Consider the following 21,374-nt stretch of genomic DNA (forward strand, 5'->3'; position numbering starts at 1 on the left):
AGAGCAAACGTTCCTTGGCAATATAAAACCTTATTATAACTCCTCTTCTGGCAGCAAAGTTTGAAAATTAAAAGATTTTATGCAATACAATTAAGGCACAGTCCATCTCTAGGCAGCTGTCTCAATACTCCACCTGTACATGCTCAAAAACATATTATTTGCAGGACAAGAACGCCCAAGTAATCCAAATAAGGAGGAAGACAAAAACAATCCAAAGCGCCTCTTTAAGCTCTTTCACTTCTTGAAATAATTTTGCTAGCTATGTATTAGGAGACTACACAGCAGACTGAAAAGATCCCTTTTTCCTCACCAGACAAGAGCCTTCAAATATCACCCTCTTACCCAACAGAAGTCACTGGGCAGACACTTTCATTTTTATTATCTGCAAGCCACCCAGCCTTACGGTCTTTAATGTCCCTCTGATCCTCCCATGTATTAAAAGAGAGGATTGAAATGAGGAAAGCAATCCCTTGACCTGGAATTATTAAAGTGACAGTGCTGCCCACTGGGCACTTGGGCAAAGCAGATTGCTTTATACTGGAGTTATTTACTTCATGCCATTCCTTCCCTTGCACAGCAGCAGCCACCTCGTGAAAGAGGAATAAGGAGAGTTAGGAGAAGAGCTTCACAAAAGGTTCATTTTCAGAGATAATGAAGTATTAATGAAATAAAAAGCAAGCCATGAGATCAGTCCGGAGTTTCCCACTCAGAAGCGCAGCTGGTTGGCTTCAGTATCAGCCTCTCTCTCTCTCCCCCTTTTTCTGCAAAAACAAAAAGAGAAACAGAAACGGGATAGATTTTCCTCATCTACTTGGTTAAGGAGAAGTCTGAGAAAGGCAGACAAGCTCCGAGCGCTTCCGTTCCCCGCGAGGACGAGGAGCGGCGGCGCACATGACAGGGCTTTGCCGTGCATCCTCTTCTCGGGGACGCGGGAGCTGCGTGTGTGACGGGGCGGCTCTGCTCCGCTCTCTGATGCTCGCAGCTGGCATCTGTCCGTCCCCGCATCCCGCGGGCAGGGACTCGGGGGCTGTCCCCCTTCATCCCCTCCCCACTCCACCCTCCCCCGCTTCTCTGGAACCCAAAGGGGTCCGCCTGCTGCTTTCCGAGGCGAAACAAGACACACAGGGCTGGCTGGCTGGCTGGCTGCGGGACTGGCATGGGTGCAGGTGAACTGGCGGAGCCAGGCTGGGTTTACGGACGAGGACAATTTCCCCCAGGGCTGCTGAGGGACAAGCGACAGGCAGGAGCGGAGGGAATGAGGGAGGGCTTGGAGGTGGAGCGAAGCGAGACGCAGCCGGGGTGAGGGGCGCTCGAAGGGGGCGGGACGAGGAGGGAGCACGAAGGAGCCGGAGGCGAGGGAAGGGGGCAGCGGGCGTTCCGAGGGCTGAGGGGACAGGCGGGGAAGGGGCGCGGGCTGAGGGGAGGGGTTCAGCGGGTTACCCCGAGGACTGGGCCCCCCCCGCACCGAAGGGGGAGTCCCCGCGTCCCGGCCGCCGGTGCAGGATCCGCGCTCAGCCCCGCCGCCATCGAACAGCCGCCGCCGCCATCCGCCGCCCCGGCAACCGGCGCCGGGCCCCGCCCGCCGGCCCGCGGCCAATCGGCGGCCGCCATGCTGGGCCGGCAGCCAACGAGCCAATCACAGGCGGCCTTTGAGGGCCCTGGGTCATGTGAGCGAGCAAGATGGCGGCGCCCACGGGGAGGGCGTGAGGTAGGAGGAGCCATGTTGTAGGCGGCGGGAGCGGCTCGGTGAGGGTGGCGGCGTCGTGTCCGTCTGTACGGCTCAAGGTCGGAGCCTGAGCCTGGCGGGGAGACCGGGAGGGTCAGCGCGGAGCGGGGGCAGTGACTGGTGGCGGTGGGGTTTGAAGGTCGGGGTCGAGCCGCAATTTCCCGGCGTGAGGGTTCTGACCTGAGCCGGGCCGCGGGGCTTTGGGAGGTCTCCCTCTGCCTCCAGCGGCGCGCAGGGCTCAGGGAGAGGGGATCCTTACAGCTTTGTGACGTGCTGTCTGTGGGATCCCAAAGCAGGGGTTTGGGGACTCTCCTCGGGCGGCCTGAAGCGATCCTGCTGCGATCCTGCCCGCTCTGCCCGCTTTCTCCGCTGCTGCGTCCTGCCAAGCCCCAGCCGAAGCAGGCTCGGTCCCATAGGCCGGGCTTAGGACACAGCCTTCACGTTATAACAGCAACTTCAGGTCAGTATGAGTGGCACAGTAAGTCTGGGAGAATTTCCTCTGCAGTAAAACGTGTAGGAAAAGAAGCACTTGAATCACTAAACTCCAAGTGTTGTCAAGATATTACTTCCCATTCTCCTCAATAGAACAGGGAGAAAGTATGAATAAAAGCTATGGGGTTGTGGTAAGGATGGGGAGATCACTCACCAATTACCATTACAGTCAAAACAGTAAACTTTGGGGAAATTGAATATACTGTCAATCAAATCAGAATAGGGTAATGAGAAGTAAAGCTAAATCCTCAAAACACGTTCCCTCCACCCCTCCCTTCACTGCTGTTTTTCTCTATGTCTTCCTCCCTCTTAGAAGTGCAGGGAGACAGGGAATGGGGGTTGTAGTCAGTTCATCACGTGTTGTCTCTACCACTCCTTCCTCCTTGCACTCTTTTCCTTTTCCAGTATGTGGTCCCTTCCACAGGAGGCAGTTCTCCACAGACTTCCCCCACAGGCTACAGTTCTCCATGAACTCCTCCAGTGTGGGTCCATTCCACAGGGCTCAGTCCTTCAGTAGTGGTGGCTGTTCCAGTGTGGGTTCCCCATGGGCTCGCAGGTCCTGCCAGGAACCCACCCCAGCTTGGGCTCCTCTCCCCATATGGCCACATATCCTGTCAGGAGCCTGCTTCAGAACAGACCTTCCACTGGGTCACAGCGTCCTTTGGGCATCCACCTGCTCTGGCATGGGATGCTCCAGGGGCTGCAGGTGGATCTCTGCTCCCCATGGTCCCCCACAGGCTGCAGGGGCACAGCTGCCTCACCATGGGCTGCGTCAGGGGCTGCAGGGAATCTCAGCTCCAGCACCTGGAGCAGCTCCTGCTCCTCCTTCTGCACTGACCTTGGGTTCTGCAGGGCTGTTCCTCAAACATGATCTCACTCCACTTTTCCAGCTACTGTTTTTCAGCAGTTTGTACCCTTTCTTAAGTTCCCCATACACACCACCGTTGTAGTGGCTGGGCTTAGACTTGGCCAGCAGCAGGTGTGTCCTGGAGCCAGCTGGAACAGACTCTGTCAGACATGGGGCAGCTCCTGGCATCTCAGAAACCACCCTTGCATCCCCCCTGCTGCCAAAACCTTGCCACACAAACCCACTGCAACTGTAGGCTTTCTCATTTATTGGCTGGTGTTTTTCCTTACAGGTCTGTTTGACAGTCAAGTCAATTTAAACCTGGAGTATTGCCATGCAAAATAGGGAATGTATTTGTGATTCATAGTGGGAAAGAGTCTAAATGTTTATTTGATTCATACTGGGGCTATGTAACTTGGATTACATCTGGGTTTTTTTTCTTTATGATCCAGAACTTCAAGATGACAGGAAGAGAGTTTCTTGAACTAGATTCTCCACAGCAAAGACTAATTTTGGAAAGATTTAAGCGGATGGAAATCATACAAAAGTTGTTCAATGAGCTTCCTAAAGCAGATCAGTAAGTGCTGGTAAAATAAATGAAGAGAAGTGCATCAGACATTTCAAGTCTTGAAGGCTTTTCTTTTTCCTTATTCTTGTATTACAAATTCTCCTTGCAGTTTCAAAATTAGTTAATTTTGCAGATGCTTGTTATTGTCCAGAACAGACGACTTGTTTTATGTTTTTTCAATATGGTTATTTCAGTGTTGGCTCTGGTGCTGCTCAGCTGGTTTCTGGCGTGTGCTCCCCATTGCTCAGGGTTCTGTGATGGCTGATCAGCCCTGACTGGCTCTGAGCATTCTCACAGTCCTGTGCTAGAGCTAAAAAATTTTCTAGGGAACTGAAATGTGATTCTGCTGGAGTCATCTTGTGTCCAGCAGGGCTGGCCTGCAGCCAGAACTGAGTGAGCATCATCCTGCTGGTTTCTGCATTTCATTCTGCACCGCTTCCGCTTCAGGAAGGCAAGACTAAGGTATCCAGGTGGTGGTGGAGGAGTCAGCTGGAGTCCTGCAGGCTCACCAGCAGGGTTCTGTACAGCACAAAGCCAGCTAAATGCCTTCTGGGCCTCACAAATGACATTTTGGTTTGTGATACTGCATGTCACTGCAAAACCTTACTGGACCTGAGCTGGTTCTGTTATGAGCCATTTGCATGTGTGTATCAGCTTGGATAAATTTTTTAGAAATAAGAGTAATCAGAAGCTTATTTTATTTATATTTTTTAATAGGAGTAAATGGCTGGCTAAACCAACTGCTGGTAGTAACACAGGGCCTCCCCACAGAGGTGAGAAAGCAAAGGCTGCAACTTTGTGTAGGATCTGCTGCCCTCACATTCAGCCTCCAAAACTCCTTCTCCAGGAGAGCAGGGGAGGCAGATACTCAGTAGTGATGTGGTAATGCCTGGATAGAAACTCTGGACTTACGGATTGCTGGGCCTTGGAAAGAAGTAGCTGCCAGTCACTGGCAGGACTTAGAGCTTGTATCCAAAGGAGAGCTCACTGATGTCTGGAAAGGAAGAGCTGCAGTCAAACTGAGAGTTCCTGCTTACCCAAGCACTTGTTTTTAACACTAGGGAGCTCAAACAAAGAAAAAACCACAAACCCCCACTCTTCCATCCTCCTTTCCTTTTCTTTTGTGCAGTGTAGCAGTTCTGTTCCTCACTAAGTAGATTCTGCTGGTCCTGGGTACATTAATTTGCTTTGGGTACTTAAATATGCTGCTAAAATTTTCATCTCAGCCCTCCATATTTATTGATGTGTTTGCCTGTGTATCACTGCCTGTGATTGTAAAGGTAAAATTTGAATTTTCCTATTCAAAACAAGAAATAGTTGGTGTCCTTGATGTCTGACATTTTTAGTGTTTAAAGTTTTGCAAGATTAGCAAGTACATCTCTGAAATCTTTTCTGTAGTGCTTAATATTACTCAAAACATTAGAATGTAGAAGAATTGCGAGTGGATTGACTTGACTTTTTAAAATTATATATTTTATTGTATATATATTTCCTCATTTCTTTTCTGAAAACATTATCATTAGAAACATGCTTATAAGGAGAGCTTTAACGAAGTTTCCATTAACTATAATAATGGGGGGAAAAAATTGTACCAACAGCTTCTCAACCTGTCACTTCACTCTTGAAGTGTGTGTAAACTCAGGCGTATAACAAAGGATGCTGCACTGGCTGCTTTTGAAAGTAGTTACTCTCCATTTTGCATCAGTGAGAGATTTATGTCCCTTACCCCTTGTTGCAGGATTTTCAGAAGAGAATTGTAGTGTTGACTCAACTAAACTTTTTTACAGTTCTCAGTTGCTGAAACAACTTCCCTTCTTTCACAGGAACCTTTGTAATCATGGAAAATACTTCCTAGCAGCAAATTCAAGCTTATGTGGCTTAGCAGCAAATAATTTCTTCAGGAGCATCCTACATGTCAGAAAGGCTTCCCTGGTGTCTGCTATTCCAATGGCTGTTATTCCGTTTCTTTCAACAGCAGCAATTTATGAAGCTTTTGTGTATGACCCTTTATTTTCAGGTAAACACCGCTTTATTCTTTTTTTTTTTTTTTTTTGAAAGGGCTTTGCTTTCTGTTCACAGTGTAAGACTAGAAGAGCTTTTTCTCCCTGCAGAACAGTGCTATTAAACTGTTGTGGTCTTGAAAAACCTCAGTTTGTAAAGCAGAGTTTGAAAAACAGAATGCATTGGACAGCAGTGAGTTCTCAAAGTGGAGTGAGAAAGGAGATACATATGTTTATATACATTTTTTAAAAAAATTCTTTTACACATTACTTATTTTCAGCATTTTTCACTCAGTCATGTAAAAGTGACCGCAACAGATTTCAATTTCCCCCCATCTGTACAATTTCATTTCAAGGTCAGCTTTCGAATGATAAATTCCTCATAGGTTGGAGTGGGAGTGATTGTTTTTGGTTTTGTATCAGTTTTTTGTTTTGGAACTGTTTTTGTTGTTGTTTTGGGGGGTTTCTTGTTGTTGTTTATTAAAAGAGTCCTCCTTTATAATTTTTTGCATACCTGTACAGCTTGGAAGTTTCTGTCAAGAGCCTGTTTTCAGGTTCTTGCATGCAGCTTATAAACTGATGTGGTGGAGCATGTTTGGATGTTGACAGTGTAATATGGTTTGCCACCCAGGTCAGCTGAACTGTGAGGTCTGTGCTGTGATCAGAGGAGGATTAGTAGGTGCAGTTATGGGTGGTTTCTATCCCATTTTCCTGGCTATCCCCTTGAATGGAAGCCTTGCAGCCAGGTATGTCTTATCTGCAATGTATTGATTGAAATGTATTTATGGGTTAATGTTCAGCTCTCAGTGTAAATTCTGTAGATATTTGATTTGTGCACATTTGTCTTCTTGTAGACATTTAGGATGTGGAAGGAGATAAACATTAAGGTCATCTAATTACAAAATGAAGTTTGTAAGAGCTACACCAAAGTGAAAGAAGATCTGCAAAGTGATCCATTGGGAAGCCCTTGTGTTTAGCAGGAGCCTTCCAAGTCTCCCAGGCTGTGCCTGGATGTGTGCTGTCATCCTGCCACCACTGAAGGTGGCTGGACAGCCAAGAGACCTCAGTGACCCTGGCCAGTGCCCCAAAGTCCCTGACATGTCATTCTGTGTGGTTCAGAGCACAGCAAGGGCAGGGCGAGGCTTGGTGAGACAACGGCATGGTCAGGATGTTTTAAAGCATTTAGGCAGAGAGCTCAGTACTGAATTTAACATAGGAGAAGGAAGAGAAAATTACTATCTACATAAATATTTATGTTAAATCTTTACACTTACATGGATAAAATGTTTATACCACTGTTTCTATTGTTTAGGTATATGTCAACTCCCTTGCCAGGGAAAGAAAACCTGTTACGCTACTGGCTCACAACTTCTCAGCCTGTCTTCAGAAAGATGAGTCTGGGCATACTGGTACAGGCTCTGACTGGATTATATCTTGCCACTAAACAGCACGGAATATATATCAAAATGCTGCTGCAGATGAACAGTAGCAGGGATCCTGAAGAGCTACCTGAGTGAAGTAAAGCAACTTTTTAATTGCCTTGGATAAGTAACCATAATAAACAAGAAAAAGAAGTGTTGCTGTGTCTTTTTAATACAAAACCAGTCTCTGTACTGGCATTTTTTAAGTTTTGAACTTAAGTGCAGGTTAAACTTTTCGTTATGCCCAGTTTAGTGTATACACCTGAATAGCAGACAGGTGTGTTGCTTTGGAAATGGGATGCAAGAAAGCATTTATAGTCCCTGCTTAATGTTTGGTTCTAAGGTGATGCTACAACTTTTAGAAGCTGTAAAAAATGAGTATTCTTGAAAAAGAGGTTTTTTCCTTCATAATGCAAACCATAGAAATTTATTAAAAAAACAAAACAAAGAAAACCAACAAAACAAAACAAACAACCTAAAAAACCCCACAACCAAAAGGGGGAAGACCAAGGCAGGGTTTTACTAGGGATCTACTCAAAATCTGAGTACTTTTCTCCCTTTTCCCCATTCAGCTAGCACAAAACTTCTGTCAAGATTACCCCTTTTACCCTGTTAGACGGGTCACACTGTGGAGAACACTTTTATCACAGAACAATCACGAGTGATAGTCCTGTCATGCTTCCCAGCATATCAAAGAAACAGCCTTTGGCCTTGTAACCATTTTGCCTTGAAATTAAGTCTTTTTCTGAAGGATGGTGCTATGGTGAGAGGCCTTTGAGGGCCAGTGCCATTACTGGGGTATCTCAGCTATGTTTAAGATCAGTGGTCCAGAGTAATGCATTTATGAGTCAGGTGTGTCTTCACACTGGTGGCTGTATGTTCCAGGGCAATAGAAATTGCAGCTCTCCTACTGCATGAGGTGTCCTTAATGTATTCTGCAGTCTGAGAGTTAATTCGGGAATTCTACAGAAGCAATACTCCCAATATGATGTAATGGTCTTAACCCACCATAGGTGGAGGTTGGCTTCTTCTCTCAGGCAACAAGTGACAGGACAAGAGGAAATGGCCTCAAATGGTGCTAGAGGAGTTTGAGGTTGAACATCAGGAGGAATTTCAGGAATTTAGTTTCAGAAAGGCTTGCTGAGCATTGGAATGGACTGCCCAGGAGGTGGCAGGAGCCACCATCCCTGGAGGTGTTCTAGAAAACACCGGATGAGGCACTTGGTGCCATGGTCTAGTCAAGGAGCTGGTGATGAGTAAAAGATTGGACTTGATGGTCCTGGGGGTCTTTTCCAAACCTAAATGGTTCTGTAACTGTAAAAGCTGTACAGTTCCTGGTCAACAGTCACTTCAGTAAAATTCTAGCATCCCCTGATGCACATGGAAATATTTATTAATGAGAACTAAGAATTCAGCATTGAGACCTTTGAAAGGGGTTAAAAATTATGCTGTAATGCTGATGAAAATATATTGAAGGAATTTCATAATCTTTATCTACCTTTTCCTTAAAAATGGGTCATTACAGCAGGAACATGACACATTCTTTATCTATACCCAGGAGCAGCAGCAATACAGTCTCTGTTAGGTAGAGATCATTTAATTTTCTTGATTCAAAGTGTTGCTGTGTCACGTGGTGCTCCCATCTGCCTTACCTTACTCACCCCGACTGGAGATTCCCAGGGACCAAGTATTTTACATGACAGTGCATTGTCATATCTCCGGAAGCCACCAGACTTTAACCAACAGAACCACTTACCTGTGATAATAAAAACATAAAATAAAGGTGTTATTGTGCAATGGCATCTTTAAGAATGACAATGATTGGCTCATTGATTATTTTACGTTTTTAACATTATATAGTTAAAATACTGTAAACAGATTCCAGTGCTAATTAAAGGGTGAGATTCAAAAGGATCTTCCTTCCAAATACTACCTTCATTTTGGTATAAATTGAAGTGATAATTATCCTCAGTCACCAAAATGCATGTTCTGATCTTTAGTGGTCTGACCTGGACAAACCACATCCTTTTAGATACTAATTTCTTCAAGTGAAAGGTGAAGATTTTATATTAAAAAGAAAACATTCCTCATTCCTCAACATTTTACTAAGTTGCAAAGACTGATAGTTGTTTCCAGCATCACTGATGAGCATACAAATTGCTGGCATGTACTTTACATGTTCAGTACTAGTCACATCAAAGGGCAGCTGAACACTCCTGAGACTAGAAAGGTGGTGTGTTCGTGAACAAGGAAACTTTTCAGTTACACCTTCTGTACCTCTCCTTAAACTGCTGAGGGGAAGAAGTGTTCTCAGAGTCAATCAATAACATCTGAAATTGTTTCAGAATTCTACAGGACAGCGAGATGCTATCCTGGTTCTGGCATGCACGCATGTGGAAGAGTGCCTACACAGGAATCTGGGAATGTTCCTTCCATTCCCTGTTTCATACACAGGATATGACCTATCTCCTACAACCCCCAAGAACCAGTCCTCGGCCTCTGACAACTGTAATAAACTCCCCACAAACACTGAGTGAGAACAGGTGTTAGTTGGATCCTTTCTTACACCCCTGTAGTAGAAACAAGCCAGGCACAGGCTACATATCCCACAGAAAGGACTTCAGGCTACTCCAAGTCTGAACTATGGCCAAAAGAATGCCAAGAATAGCTACAGATAAGAGCCAACAGAAATACTAAAAAAGCTCCACTTTTTTCTTGCAGATGGACCATTCTAAATGCTGTGTCATCATTACAATGTATTCTACTTCTGCAAATCCTCCTGGTACACGTGCAAGTCCTGCCCTTGGCATCCTCCTGCTAATGAGCACAGGCAGTTATTTCTCCACATTTGCATATCTCACTTAAACTGGGTGGAAAAATGTCGAATCAGCAGCTGGTAACATGCAATTTTTGCACAGGGTATTCTTTAAACAGAGTCCATTTGAATAGCTCCCATACCTAACATATCCTTCAGACGTTTTACAGTGTAACTAATAGTAATACAGCCCTATAACCAGAATATTGCTGATTCCAGAAAACCTCCAGAACTACAAACATCAGAAAACACAGCATTTGAAAAATCAGTAAATGTACAAAGGGCCTTTGGATTTTGCCAAAGATCTCTGTTTCACAGGAAAACTGATTACAATTTTGACAAATGGCATGAGAAATCTGATTATCTGGAAATGCCAAGTGCTGGAACATGGCTCCCTGCATTTCCTTTGATATCATCTCTCCAGGCAGCTAGATTACAGAAGCAACAATTTGTTTTTTAACTCCCGGGTACTGCAAACCTCTTCAGAGGAAAGAGAAGTTAATTTAGAACACTACCAAGAGTCACAGCACCAGGATCAAACTCCAAAGGACTAAAGGAGAACTGAGCATGAAGTTGTTTCTTATTTTAATACTAAATAGTCTTCAAGTGACTCTGTTGAGAAGAAAAGAAGGGTAAATGCAGGTAGCATAGCTGTGCAGCTGAACACTGGCAGCACTTTGTTCTGTGGTACATACAATTTACCAAACACATTTCAGTGCTGAAACACAGAATTTTCTACAACTAGATACCAAAAAAGGCAGAGCATGCCAGTATGCTTTTACATTTTTATGCAGTATTTTTTGTGAAATGCTCCTTTTCATCAAGCTGCAGACCTCTTTCACTGGAATCCCATTGTGCTAGAAAGCCAGTGCACTATTTTAAACTGTCCTCTACAAATAAAGCATTTAAGATGAACAGAAATCTGAACATACAGTACATGGCCCACTCCAGAGCCATGAAAATGTTCTGTCCTTCCAGCACTGTCAAACCTTTTGTTTTTAACACTCACTTTGGTGCTTAGTGTGGAAACAGCAATTTGATGAAAGATTGTGATTCAACAGCATGTAATTAACCAGTCATGAAAGTTCTGAGCCTAAAAATAGAACAGAAAGGAGAAAGATGCCAATAAAACACAGAAGGGTTTATGTAAGTATTTTAGTCCTCCATGGTACATTGATCAAATATATCCATATTAATAAAAAATTAAGAACTATAAAATACAAGAAGTGCTGATTCTCAGAAGTCCAGCTCTATCTGCAGTTCAAGGAATAACACCTTTGTGTTGTCCTCACCACAGAATTACCTTTAAAGACAGAAGAGCAAGAACATTTCTCCTGCATACCCTAATCCATTTTATCTTGTTTTCCAGCTCATGACCCAGAGATAACAGCAACATTTTCCCTTCTGTTTTACCACTTTGTTAAAAGAACCAAGTCATTCATGAAAAGAAAAAGATGAAGAAAACATTTGAGCCCATAAACTGAAAGATCAACAAGTCTTGATTTTATTATGATATTGTATTCTTATCTGAATGGCACATAATTACAAAGAAACATTTACAATATATTTTCAAGTATTAAGTTATGTCATTTCAAGGCTTTCACTTCAAAAAGCTACATTAATAATACACCATACAGATAGTACAGTTGGTTAGTTTCAAATAACTTCCTCCCTTCTATTTGGTTTAAATATGATTCAGTAGGCACTAGAAATGCCTGCAGCCACTGACTTTCTTGGGACTTGACCTTGTTCTTGTAGCACAATACATCATTTTGCATGTCAGAAAATCAGCTGCTCTCAGACACAGCCACAGGTCGTGTCACGACAGGGCATTGTGCAGGTTCACAGCAGAGGCCAGAAGAACTGTCCCTGACCCTGCCATTCAGCAGTGATGCGACAAGAAAGAATGCATGTTTAATTAACTTAAAAAACACTCCTACACTGAAGTAACCATAAAAATGCCACTGGAACATCCCATGCTTGCTACATTAGTGTTTCTCTTTCCCTCAAGCACATTAAACTGAAAAATGAAGCACATTCATGAAGTTTGAGCTAGGCAGGTTGAGATTAGGTTGAACCTAAATTATTTCCATTTTGCATATCAGTCAGTGCAGGTCCTGGTGGTTAACTCTGACTCCTGTGCACTGGTATAACCCATCAGTTACAGCAGAGTTACCCAAGTTAAGACTGAAACTCTGAACAGCCCTGTTGATGCCACCACAGAGGTGTAAGGTCACACATATCCCACTAAGTCTCTTTTGCGCTGGCAATATCCCCTGAACAGATGGAATTTGGCATACAGTGGAGTAAAACCTGTTTGATAGACTATTGCCTTTTAAAAAAATCATCTTGGATGACAGTAAATAATCCCAGCATTCAAATTCTTTTTTTTTAATCAAAGACAGCAAAAGCCCTGTTACCTCTTTATTCTCATTTCTTATACTACCTTTTAAAATAAAGCAGGAAATGTGGCCAGCAGCTGGTCCCGTCTCTTCTGCCCCAACACAGCTGAATCCACTTTAGCATAAAGAAAAACAAGGATGCTAAATACACAAATACTTTATCACACAGTGATGTTTCACAAAGAAAAATCAATCTCCTTTTCTACTGATGAACACGTGACAGGGTCTAGCACCAATAAAGCAAATCACTGGGAGAAAATGCTTTCACCTACTTAGCCTTAAACACAAAATTTAAGGCTTTCAGAAACACTAAAGAGCATAATTTTTAAAAAAAAGAAATTTATAAATTAATCTGTTTTAGAAAAGTATTCTTTGTGAAACCTCACTTTACATATTATCATTTTCACAATCCTTCTTCCCCCAACTGACATACATTTAAACAACCTAAACATTATAATACAACTGAAAAAAGAACCCATCTTTTGTAATAGGGAGAAACACTGACTACTACAAGAAAACACACACTATTTTTTTGTCAAACTATTTTTCCTCCTATCTCAGGAGCAGTTATGGAGCATTTTTCATATCATTAGCCTCAAGACACATATTCGCTCATCTCCAAGCTGTGCTTAATTATATCAGGTTATGGATTTCTGGATACTGTAAGAGGCTGAATTAAGAACTCTACAGTAGAGTTAAGCACATGCATATACATGCAATATTTTTAAAATTTAAAGCTACTCTGAAGTAACATAGGAATTTCAGTGTGCATGGGCACGGGCACAGGGATTTACTTATGGGAAGGTAAAGTAGTAAGTTACTTCGATGCACTGATTCTTCAAACCTAATTCTCCTTAGAGGCCATGCAAGAGTAACTCCTCTATGCGAGGATTCCTCTGCAGTGATTTAACCAGTGCTCAGGCTGTTTCATCAGGTAAAACTCTGAACTGTGAATTAGATCAAGCTAGAGAGGGGCTTTTGAATGGTTCTGTACATCCCTAACACTAGACAGCATTTTAAACCAACAGGTCACAATTTCCTTTTCTTTTTTTCATTCAAAAAGCAATTTACTTAGACTTTTGGGACAGTCCCCTGTAATAAAAGACTGTAAATGTCACATCCCCCTTATTAGCATGTTTTTCTTTTTCCACTCATCACATACTTGGTTTAATAGGAAATTTCCATTTCAAATGCAGTTTTTTAAAATTCAAAATGTAGCTCCTATATTGGCTACTATGTAGCCAATGTAGTTGTTTCAGAAACGAAAACAGGAAAACAGCTAATGAGACTGATGTGATTGTAACCTTTACTATAAATTGTCATCCAGAACTAGAAACATTTTGGCAGAGTAGGCCAAGGACCAGAGAAATAATTTTCTGAACCAGTCATTACAAGAGACTGGGATAAGCAAAGCAAGCTGTCTGATACCACATTATGGGAATATATTGATCCTTACCAGGTTGCGAGGTGGAAAACGACTGTTCTTTAACCCCTACACAACGGAGCCTGGCAGGGCAACCACCTAAAAGAGAAACTGTCAGAGAGGTTTTAATAGTAATGTATAACTGAGATGCAGTACAATTTTATATGCATGCTTTCTTTTGCCGATCATTACTATTTTCTTAAGTCTGTCCAGTGATGATGTCATAATGGAGTTTTTGTTTGGTTTTCTAAGCAAGCATTTTCGGCTCCTCAGGATAAGCAGGCTAGACATTATCTGACTCAAGACCGGGTAGTCAGCATTATCTTTACTGCGAAGCGGAGCCGAGCACACCTTCATGCATCAAGTCGGCATGATCTTTTCACCCAAGTGCTGCGAACGGGCTCTGGCGGCACCTCCGCGTGTGCACCACGCGCCTGTCAGTCTGCACGACCACTGTCGCACTGCTGCACGCAGCTCTGCGCGACTCCCATCGCCAAACAGGCTCACACCACTACCGTCCACACGCCAGATTTACAGGACCTTAAACCAAGGCCACCGTCTGGCTCCCAACGTGCCGTTCGAGAGAATTTTTGTTACCCTGGCCACTTAAGTAAGCGCCAGGTTCCCCACCTTTGCATCTCCCCCAATACCACCCCATCACCACTGTATGGATTCTTTTCCTGCGCACCATCGCCTGCTTCCTCCGCCGCGACGCGAGGCCCTTACGGGTGAGAACCCCACGAGTACTTGCAGCAGGTACTTGACCCTACATTTTGAAGGAGGCCGCTGCCCGCCGAGCACAGATGGAGCAGAACTCCACCGACACCTGATCCCGGTCCACGTGCAGGCAGATCCCGCCGGGGGCCGCCCACTCCTCCTCCGTCTCAGTCACCGCCGCCGCCTCCTCCAGCCCGCGGGGCCGGGAGCTGGGCAGGGCGTAGTCGTGGTCGCTGCTCTCGCCGGCGGGCTGGAGGTGCTGCTGCTGGCGGCGGGGGCTGCCCGTGTCCCTGAAGAGGCTGGTGCTGAGCTGCAGCCCGCCGGCGCGGGTCCCGGCCAGGCGGCTCAGCAGCTGCCCCAGCGCGCTCTGGTTCGCCAGCACAGCCCGCAGGTAGCTGCTCTCTCGCTCCAGCTCTCGCAGGCGGCGGCTCAGGCCGCGGTTGCGGTCCCGCAGCTGCCGGTTCTCGGCAGCCAGGCCCTGCAGGCGGCTCTCCAGCCCCAGCACATACTGCTTCTTCTTCAGCCGGTTCAACCGCGCCGCCGCCGCCGCCTTCAGCCGGCTCCCGGCCCCGCCGCTCCTTCGCCCGGGCGCCGCCGGCCGCGGGCCCCTGGCCCGGCGCGGGCAGCGGCTCCGGGTCCCCACAGAAGCAGTCGCTCAGCTCCGCGTCCAGGTCCCAGTCCGGCCGGGCCGCCTCCAGCAGGTCTCCCAGCTCTAGCCCCGGGAACCAGTCCTCTTGCTCCCACATCTCCAGCGGGCCGCCGGGCGCCTCGGCCTCCTTCTCCTGCCGCCGCGGCTCCGAGGCGCCCGGGGGCTCCCCGCCGCGGCGGCGGCTGCGGTTTGGGCCGCGCGGGGCCTGGGTCCCCTTCCCCGCCGCCATCCCGCCCTCTCGGGGCCTGCCCCGCTCCGGCCAGCGGCCGGACGGCGCCCGAGGGGCTGTCCCCGCCGGCCGAGGCCGCCAGCAGCTGCGTGAGGCTGTGGCGCATGGCGGGAGCGGGGCCCGGCGGGCCGGGACGGAGCCTGAGGGCAGCGGGCGGCGCGAGGCTGCGGCCCGGCGCTCCCGCCGCGGGGGCTGTCGGGAAGCGGCGCGTGGGGGGAGCGAGGGCGGTGGAAGCGCCGCGCGACTGCGCCCGCGCGCGGGAAAGCCGTCTGGGAATGGGGTTGGAGGGGGGAAGCGTTCCCATATGTGGAATATGTAGAAGTTGTCTTGAGAGAGGATGTTCTTTGATGTTTGATCTTTGTATACTTTCAGGTCTAAACAACTAGAAGGGAGATCCGTGGAATAGCGAGCAGCCAACAATCTCTAAGGGATCTCCAGGTGTTAGAAGGACAAATGAATTGTCACTAGGATTGCCTTCTTAAGGTTTAGGGCTCAACGTGTTTCAAAGACCTCAGACCTAGGGGGAGGTTAACAAAGCTTGGGAAGAAGGATGTACTGCTGATAGTGGACACAAAGAATGCAGAATTTGTGGGCCACAAGAACATCAGGCAAAACTCCCACGATAAGGAATAAATTCATAAACCCAACTCAGCAACTGTGCTAAATCAGTTCTGACTGAGTAAAATATAATTCCAGCAGGGGGATATCCCAACTACTAGCTCATGGACTACCCACTCCAAAAAAAGAGAAAGACTGAGCATGCAAACTAATTAGCAAGAGAGAATCATTAGCTGATAGAATACTAATTAATAAGAGAATTAGGTAACTTATAGCTTCTAACACGAATTCCCTTGTTTGCTAAAACATAAATAGTTAAAAATTTTGATAGTCACTGTGTTTGATTTGTGGAATACCACCAAGCACCCAGGCTTGTGCAAATCTGAAATAAACGAATGTGTCACATGTGTAGTTACTGGCTTGTTGCACACCAGGTAACAAATCCAATTTTTGTGGAGAGCAGGGTGACAGGTGTGGGAGGCTGGGCGTGTAAGGGAGATGTGTGTGGTTTGGGTGAGGAGAGGTGTGTAGGAAATGTGGGAGAGCAGGAGGGGCGAGTGTGAGTGATGGGGAGTGCAGGAGGGAATGGGGGGCAGTGACAAGGGGTTTGTGTGTGGGGCAGTACATGGGAAGGTCTCTCACACCATTGCCAAAGGGTGGGAAGGGGATTCCCTGAAGAGTGCGGAATGTGGGGTCTTTCACACCACACCCCATGGCTGGGGCAGAGGCCTGTGGGGCTGTTCTGTGACACAAGCAAGCGGGTGTCCTCTGCTCAGATTTAGAGTATTTAGCACCTGGTTCCAGGGTCCCTTGGACCAGAGGGATACAAGTGCTCCTCCTTGTCAAGGGACTAACTCAAACAGAGCAGCCAGCTCTCAGACCAAGGGTGTAACGTGAGTCATCTGGGGTTTACACTGTAGCTGCCAGCACTGAGATTAATGAAATGTATGTGTGGGGTGGGCACCTCGGAGCAGGGGAGTATGGTTAAAAAGTAGGAGAATGTGGTCCATAAAACACCTGTGGAATGACACTTGTAGGAGCCAGGATCAGAAGAAATGCTGTGGTTCATCACACAGGAGGTAGTAGAGCAATACTTCTCACCTGGCTTTGCCTGGGTTCAAGGGAAGTCCAGAGGAGTTCAGGAGAAAGGCTGCTAGCAGCTGCTGCTTAGGTAGAGTCAGAATCACAGAATGGTTTGGGTTTTAATGGACCCTAAAAATCACCTAGTTCCAACCCCCCTGCCTTGAGCTGGTAAACCTTTCACTAGACCAGGTTGCTCAGAGCCCCATCAACCTCACACTGAACACTTTCAAGGATGGGGTCATCCACAGCTCCTCTGGGAAGCCTGTGCCAGAGCCAGAAACCACATCTGGTTCAGCCAGTCCTTGAGCTGGTCACTGGCCTCCAGACCTGCTGCTTCCAATCATTTCTGTAAATGACCTCAATAGATACCAAGTCTAATACCGTGCTATGGCTTATAGATACTCAGGACCAAGAAATACTCAATCCCTTTCCTAGATTCTTGAGTCATCCCAAAACATGTGGCAAAGAACTTGAGGTACTCTGGAGGCAGCTGCCTACAGTCCAGGTGGGGGATGCTGTTTGGCCCCTTATGGTGGTTGTTTTGGGGTTTTTTTTTGTTGGAGACTTAAAGAACAAAGCTGAAATTCCATAGCAAAAATCTTCCTTCTTGCCTAAGGAGACCAGCAAGAGAGAGTGGGAGGTCTGTGGATCCCACAGTGCTGACAAGATTTTTCTTTTTGTTAAAAGCTGCCAGATGTGCACAAAATGGAAGAGTGTATCACTAATATTTATCTGTATGAAGCAGCTAAAAACAGGAAAAAAACCCCTGGTGAAACATCTAGAACATCGTCCCATTCTAAGTAACAGATTGAAATCACCCAAAAGACTTGACAATTTATTCTGAGCTGAATGGGGATATAAATACTACTTTGGCACTAAATAGGTTTTAAATGACTGCAGAAATTTGTAAGACTACTAGAAAACTATAAACAGTAATTTGCTTGAGAATCAGTTGTCATATGGTATTATTGGATTACCTATTAAGTTCCTGAATGTAGAGAATTGCAGAGATACTGCAAGGTAGGATTTTCTTGGAGCCTCAGAGCCTCTTACACTCCCAGCCTCTGTTGAACTTCAAAGCAGAATCAAATACAAAAGGCTAAGAGTTTGAGCTTTTGGTCATCTTGAAAAATAAAATGGTTTTAACTAAAAAAATAATGAAAACCTATGATTCAGCAGAGGTTAGTACTAAATAAATCAAATTCATATTTTATGTTTTCCACCCTAATCGTTCATGTCACAGGTTTGACTGGTTCAACGATCCATGTTCAGATTTAAGAGTGTAGTGATTTACTTTCTTAAAGGCGTAATGACAAAAAGCCTACAGAGCTGTCAGTGGAGGAGGGTTTAAGCTGGTGAGGACAGTATAAAGAAACCAGAGGATGGTCCCATGGAGAGGAACAAAATTCAGGCATGTGTTACCACAGAGGCACCTGTTGAGAGGAGAACAGAGAAAAAACTGCAGTTATGCAACAAAGTGACAGAGTTTGATGTTCAGAGCTCTCTCTTTAGTCAACAAACCCATACTGTGCTTTCTGGAAGCATCGAACTGCAGCAGGAGTCCATTGTACACCTGCTTGCTGCGTTCTAGCTGTCCTTGGAGTTCTTGAACCTTTGGATCTTTGTCTACTGGTGCTGCCTCTTTCTTGAGGCACCTTCCTGCTCTCTGCATCCTGCTTCCTGCTTCCTCCACAGTCTCTAGCTTCTCCTCCAGCTTCTGAATCCCCCGCTCCTTATCTTGCAGAGCTTTGCTCCTCTCCATGGCCAGGTTCAGTAGCTGCTCTTTCTCTTCATGTGCCCTTTCCAGCTTGGCCTGCAGCTCACTGCCCTGAGCCCTCTGCTGGCTCTCTGCCTGCTCTGCCCTTGCAGCAGCTTGTTGGTGCCTCTCCTGTAGGACCTGCAGCTGCTCCTTCAGTGAATCCACCTCCTGGGCACAGGCATCTGCAAGTTGGCTCTGAGCTTCCAGCAGCTCCTTCTCTCACTCCTGGGCTCTGTGACTCTCAGAAGCATATTTCTCCTGCAAGGAGCAGAACTGCTGTGAGAGCTTCCTGGCCTGGGCTGCCAGCTGGAGCACTTCAGCTTCCTTCTCCCTCACAGCCTGCCTGAAGAGTGCTTCCCTGTCCTGCCACAGGCGCTTGTTCTCCTCCCACAGCTGCAGGTGCTGTTTTTTTGTGTTCATTTTTGAACTGAATCATCTTTTCATGGTTTTTGACCAGATCCATGAAGCGCCCCTCCAAATACTGAATACGGTGGGTCTGGGTTTTAATTTTCACAGCATCTTCTCCCCTCAGTTTCTCCAGCTCCATGTTGAGCTGCTCCAGGTCTCTGCAGCGTTTGTGTGTGTCATCCACTTTCCTCTTCAGTATAGAGACGAAATGATGATGCTGTTTTAGGTGTGAAAGCAGCAGCACCTCCTCACTCTGCTCCTTAGAGCTCTCACAGAGTTCCTCCAAGCTTTTTGTCAGATCTTCCACATCTTTGCCTGTCTCTGGATCACCTGTGGAGTCAGCCATACCCACTCCTGTCTCCTAAGCCCTGGAGCACCTGTCTCATGCAAAGACAAGATAAAATTTTATGGTGGCTGCTTCTGTTAGTGACACTCAGCATAATTAAATAGTGCCCAGTGGTTGTGTGGCCAACACTGCTGCCATAAGCTGGTGGTGTTTCTCTGGAAGTCCAGAGAAACTGATGTGGGGGAACAGGACGTCCCAAAACCAATGTCAGCCAGCAACTGCATAGGCCTGCTGCCCTCCCCCTCCTCTGGTGCAGTCAGGCTCACTGAGACTCAAGGATGCCAGACTCTGTGAGCAAAAGCAAAGAGTGTGGGCTTAGTATTTATGCAAGCCTATTCATTTGCTGATGACTAGCTTAGCTAATTATTCCTTCTCAAGGCACTGCTGTTGTAGCTACAAGAACTACTATTATATTTAGGTAAAAAGCTTGTAAGTGATAAAGCTGTAGATAATTCCTTACACAATCCTTTTCCTCTGCCTTTATTTCCTCCTACAGCTCTGTATTGTAACTGCAAATAAAACACAGAGGGTTACGTCAAACTTTTAATTGATTTACAAGATTTCATTGCTAGTTAAAAATAACTGAATAGCCTTATCCTGTGCTTAGAGATTTATGAATCAAGTAAAAGATCCATACAATCTTAATAAATAGTGAATGCTCTGTGATACAAATCCTCTGTGCCTGGAGAAACAGTTCCTCAACTGAGTTTTCACAGTGATCTGCTAGATTAATTTAGACATGTAATTTTAAAAATCTGGTTCTTCATTTAAAAATAAGGAAAATATTTCTATTACATATGCACCAAAATGATTATTGGTGCTGAATCACACAGCATGCTACCCAGACATTTGAAAAATTAGCCTGCAACTCATCTACAAGCTTTTCATTTGGACACAGACCTGAAACAGCACATGAAACAGCACACTGATAATCAGGTTTTGTGAATTCCTGAGCTTTGACTAGAGGTAAAGATAGGATGTGGGAAGGAGCCAGCTTAAAGTAAGAATGAAAGATAATGGACAACAAAAACTAATAAACCCCAGTGAAGTACAAAGCAATTCACCGCTGTGTAGTAGTGACTTCAGTACAGACACCAGCTCTGCCTCCACCATCCTGCACTCTCTCACTGCTGTTGCTGCCTTGGATCCTTTGCAAATAATGGAGGAGGGGGGAAAGGACTGAAAGGTTTAGGCCATTCAGTGGAAACACAACGAAGAGCAGGGTTTAAGAAGTGAAAACTATTTTCTTACCAGGTATTTTCTTCCTGCTGTCTGTTTGTTGTCTCTCCTATTGTGAGGCTCTGTTTCCATAGAGGTAAGATGCTGAATCCAGTCACTCCAGAGCTCATGACCTCATCCAGGCTGCTTGGAGCCAGGCCAGCCCCACCAGGGTGGCTGAAAGACCTGGCAATGTTTCTTAGCAAACAAACATTGCTGACACTCTCAAAAGCACCCAGATTTGGAAAGGAAAGAGAATTTCCACAAGCTTGAAGAACTCCTTGTTCTCAGCTTACATCCTACACATGCCAGAATCAGAATAGCAGGCTCTGACCTCAGAACACACTGAAGGTCCATGGAAAGTAAAAACAGACCTTGCCCTGAACAACTCGCAACTTTATTTAGCAGCTAATAAAAATCTGGCCAACAGGATAGGGAAGGGGAAAATAAATGCAACTGGAAGAAAACAGTCAGTGCAGGCTTTGCTGAATCCTCTGGGAAGGGATACAAAGGGGAAAGAAGAGAGTGCTGTGAGTAACAGACATGAAGCACACAAGAAAAGGAAGGCACGGACAGGTTTCAAAATGGGTGAAACCAAAGCAATGGGAGTTGCTGCACCAACTCAGGTTTGCAGCCTTACTTGCAGCAATGAGAGGTTTCTGAACACAGAGCACAAAAGGGGAGCTGGGAGTTTGAAGCCTGTTTTATAGGAA

The 21,374-nt window shown here is 45.8% G+C and overlaps 3 protein-coding genes across 9 annotated transcripts; 1 reads left to right on the top strand and 2 right to left on the bottom strand.

The window, feature by feature from the left end:
- Positions 1-1,582: 1,582 nt before the first annotated feature.
- Positions 1,583-7,208, top strand: LOC115904621 (transmembrane protein 126A-like). 7 transcript variants are annotated; one of them, XM_030950163.1, is made up of 6 exons: positions 1,583-1,708; positions 2,020-2,186; positions 3,518-3,642; positions 5,457-5,650; positions 6,265-6,379; positions 6,946-7,208. In XM_030950163.1, exons 3-6 carry the CDS (start codon positions 3,527-3,529, stop codon positions 7,148-7,150), a joined length of 630 nt encoding a protein of 209 aa, XP_030806023.1. In that variant the 5' UTR covers positions 1,583-1,708; positions 2,020-2,186; positions 3,518-3,526; the 3' UTR covers positions 7,151-7,208. The 7 variants fall into 7 exon arrangements, with proteins under 7 accessions (XP_030806023.1, XP_030806058.1, XP_030806007.1 ...); XM_030950198.1 differs by having other exon boundaries at positions 1,653-1,708; positions 2,023-2,186; XM_030950147.1 differs by having other exon boundaries at positions 1,695-1,785; positions 2,023-2,186.
- A 4,164-nt stretch (positions 7,209-11,372) lies between these two features.
- On the bottom strand, positions 11,373-15,468 carry CREBZF (CREB/ATF bZIP transcription factor). Its single transcript, XM_030962115.1, has 4 exons — positions 15,242-15,468; positions 15,048-15,192; positions 14,465-15,007; positions 11,373-13,805 (listed from the first exon to the last, which is right to left on the bottom strand). Exons 1-4 carry the CDS (start codon positions 15,393-15,395, stop codon positions 13,757-13,759), a joined length of 891 nt encoding a protein of 296 aa, XP_030817975.1. The 5' UTR covers positions 15,396-15,468; the 3' UTR covers positions 11,373-13,756.
- Positions 15,469-18,395: 2,927 nt separating this feature from the next.
- Positions 18,396-19,443, bottom strand: CCDC89 (coiled-coil domain containing 89). Its single transcript, XM_030963004.1, is given in 2 exon segments — positions 18,396-19,100; positions 19,102-19,443. Coding segments are annotated over 2 exon segments (1,047 nt in total).
- Positions 19,444-21,374: the final 1,931 nt, after the last annotated feature.

The sequence above is a fragment of the Camarhynchus parvulus genome, chromosome 1 (genome assembly GCF_901933205.1).
Source record: "Camarhynchus parvulus chromosome 1, STF_HiC, whole genome shotgun sequence".
NCBI classification, from domain to species: domain Eukaryota; kingdom Metazoa; phylum Chordata; class Aves; order Passeriformes; family Thraupidae; genus Camarhynchus; species Camarhynchus parvulus.

Bases quoted from the DNA above. Each gene is read 5' to 3' on its own strand.
- LOC115904621 (XM_030950163.1), top strand. From the start codon at position 3,527: ATGACAGGAAGAGAGTTTCTTGAACTAGATTCTCCACAGCAAAGACTA. The intron at 3,643-5,456 runs GTAAGTGCTGGT...CTTCTTTCACAG, and splicing joins GAGCTTCCTAAAGCAGATCA to GAACCTTTGTAATCATGGAA. The intron at 5,651-6,264 runs GTAAACACCGCT...TTTGCCACCCAG, and splicing joins GTATGACCCTTTATTTTCAG to GTCAGCTGAACTGTGAGGTC.
- CREBZF (XM_030962115.1), bottom strand. From the start codon at position 15,395: ATGCGCCACAGCCTCACGCAGCTGCTGGCGGCCTCGGCCGGCGGGGAC. The intron at 15,193-15,241 runs CGCCGCCGCGGC...CGCGGCGGCAGG, and splicing joins CGCGCGGCCCAAACCGCAGC to AGAAGGAGGCCGAGGCGCCC. The intron at 15,008-15,047 runs CCCGGAGCCGCT...GGGCCCGCGGCC, and splicing joins AGCGACTGCTTCTGTGGGGA to GGCGGCGCCCGGGCGAAGGA.